The 1,209-nt window shown below is 44.0% G+C and overlaps 1 protein-coding gene across 1 annotated transcript; it reads left to right on the top strand.

Annotated features, from left to right (window-relative positions):
- Positions 1-548: 548 nt before the first annotated feature.
- SARC_16657 (hypothetical protein) lies at positions 549-924 on the top strand (the record flags this gene model as incomplete). The annotated part of the gene is made up of 1 exon (XM_014289240.1): positions 549-924. A coding segment is annotated over one exon (376 nt), but the record flags the coding sequence as incomplete, so codon positions are not given.
- Between the last annotated feature and the right edge of the window lie 285 nt (positions 925-1,209).

Raw genomic sequence — 1,209 nt, forward strand, 5'->3', positions numbered from 1 at the left:
AGTCACAGCCTCACAGTCACAGCCTCAGTCACAGCCTCACAGTCACAGAGTCACAGCCTCACAGTCACAGCCTCACAGTCACAGCCTCACAGTCACAGCCTCACAGTCACAGAGTCACAGTCACAGAGTCACAGCCTCACAGTCACAGAGTCACAGCCTCACAGTCACAGAGTCACAGTCACAGAGTCACAGCCTCACAGCCTCACAGCCTCATAGCCTCACAGGTCAGGGACGAGCTGACCTAGTTATATGTAATGTACTCATCATTTGTTTGGAGGTTTTATAAAGCAGACGAATTTAAATATTCTTATTGATATTTTTAGTGCACTGTAGTAGATGATCACAAGAAGGGCCTAAACGAATGCGTGATTATATGTAGTTTATACATTTTATGTATTTATGTCAAAAAACGTTGATTCGATATGACAATTGTACTTGCCAAATCGTTCATGGGTGCCAGCGCACTCGCATTACTCTTGTATTGCTCGTACACTATCTCACTTGGCACGTCGCCAACATACCCCAGTCATATTTGTACAGATACACACATGAGTTCCAATACATTAACTAAAAAAGCCGAGGTGCCAGTTCCATGTATAACCAGCAGCACATGTGCGTGCGAATCATGCCAGGAATGTCAGGAATGTGCACAATGTGATGAATGCGCGCCTCCCATACCTTGCGCTGAGTGTGAAATTTGTGAAAAATCCGACGTGGATGGAATGTCTATTGACAACAACCAGGACACAAGAGCCTCTCACAGTGGCATGTGGGTACCTCAACTACCAGATCCTGTGCGTTTGTATAATATGTCAGAAACAAACGATTTCAATCCTGACTACCCCATGCCTCCCTTACCGTCGTTAGAGGTGCTAGTTTCTTCTACTTCAAACTTGATACGGAACGAAGTCATTTCCTTTTTCGGTAAGTAAGCAAGTATTTACAGTGTACTCATTATCATGATACGCAAAAACTATCTTTGGGTTAGTTTTTTACTTTTGTAGTATGTGGAATCGTGTTGACCACGTAAACAGCAAGTATTGTGTACTCCTCTTGGCATCTCTCACACACACATACACACATGTGTGTACACGCATACACAAGTGTGCACACGCATAAACACGTGTGCACACATGCCTTCCCCCCACAAACGTACACGCAAACAAACATGCACACATACACACACACAGGCATACATGTATATCAATG

The sequence above is a fragment of the Sphaeroforma arctica genome (assembly GCF_001186125.1).
Source record: "Sphaeroforma arctica JP610 unplaced genomic scaffold supercont1.8596, whole genome shotgun sequence".
Taxonomy (NCBI): domain Eukaryota; class Ichthyosporea; order Ichthyophonida; genus Sphaeroforma; species Sphaeroforma arctica.